Source organism: Sinocyclocheilus rhinocerous, unplaced genomic scaffold (genome assembly GCF_001515625.1).
Source record: "Sinocyclocheilus rhinocerous isolate Xijiao unplaced genomic scaffold, SAMN03320098_v1.1 scaffold691, whole genome shotgun sequence".
Classification (NCBI taxonomy): domain Eukaryota; kingdom Metazoa; phylum Chordata; class Actinopteri; order Cypriniformes; family Cyprinidae; genus Sinocyclocheilus; species Sinocyclocheilus rhinocerous.
The window spans coordinates 290,307-291,155 of NW_015656606.1; the positions used below are offsets into that span (position 1 = coordinate 290,307).

At 44.8% G+C, this 849-nt stretch overlaps 1 protein-coding gene across 1 annotated transcript in view; it reads left to right on the forward strand.

Moving 5' to 3' along the window:
- LOC107720471 (uncharacterized) overlaps positions 1-849 on the forward strand; it is a 15,915-nt gene that overhangs the window by 8,488 nt on the left and 6,578 nt on the right. Inside the window, exons 10-11 of the mRNA XM_016528190.1 lie at positions 84-171; positions 269-304. Of these exons, the coding sequence (XP_016383676.1) occupies positions 84-171; positions 269-304 (124 nt within the window). The remainder of the gene's footprint in view (positions 1-83; positions 172-268; positions 305-849) is intronic.

Genomic DNA, 849 nt, shown 5'->3' on the forward strand with positions numbered 1-849 from the left:
TCAGGACGTGCTGCATCTGTTGTTGTCTCGCTGGACGAAGACTCTGAATGAAGTCTGAACGTAGATTATCTCTTTCCTCGCAGGCTGGAGGCTCAAAACGTGGTCGTATCTGTTGCTGCCTCGAAGCTGGAGGCTCAGGACTTGGTATCTGTTATTGCCTCTTCCCTCACGGTCCAGAGGTTCAGAATGTTAGTGATCTGTTGCAGTCCTTTCCTTGACAGGACTCAGACTCAGAACTGGTTTATCTGTTAGTGTCTCACCCTTGCAGGCCAGAGACGCAGAACAAGGAGTGTCTTTTGCGAAGGTACCTTTGCGCTTTTCCATTTCCAGGCTGTGATTGGCTGTTTCCATCAGAGTGGGGGGACACGGTGTGGCCCACCCTTCTTTCCTCCTGTGGAACTTATTTGCATAGTCCAAACACACATTTATAAAAGTGTCACTAAAGCTTTACCAATGCATTATTCACTTACCAAACCACAACCAGAATACCTTTGGCAATGTTAAGAACACATTAAGTCCAGACATGATGGAAAAATATTGAACTTTCATGCATGCATTAATTTGTCCATGTACAGCTGAGTTTGTGTAAGATGTTGCACTACACGTCGCTGTCACTGAGAATACTTATTTCTCTGAATAAGTATGAGATGTGTGTGTTGTAGTTTGCATCAGTTTAAGGTTTGAGAACATAGTTATGAGTGGATTTGGATGGAACTCTGCGATCTCTCTTTGTTTCACTCACTGCTGCTGCATCCAGAGGTCCTAAGGAATTTTTATGGCGGTCACAGGCCAAAACCTGAGGAATCAGTCTGTTGGTGGGTGAAGGGCAGAAACTGCATTTTGACCAAT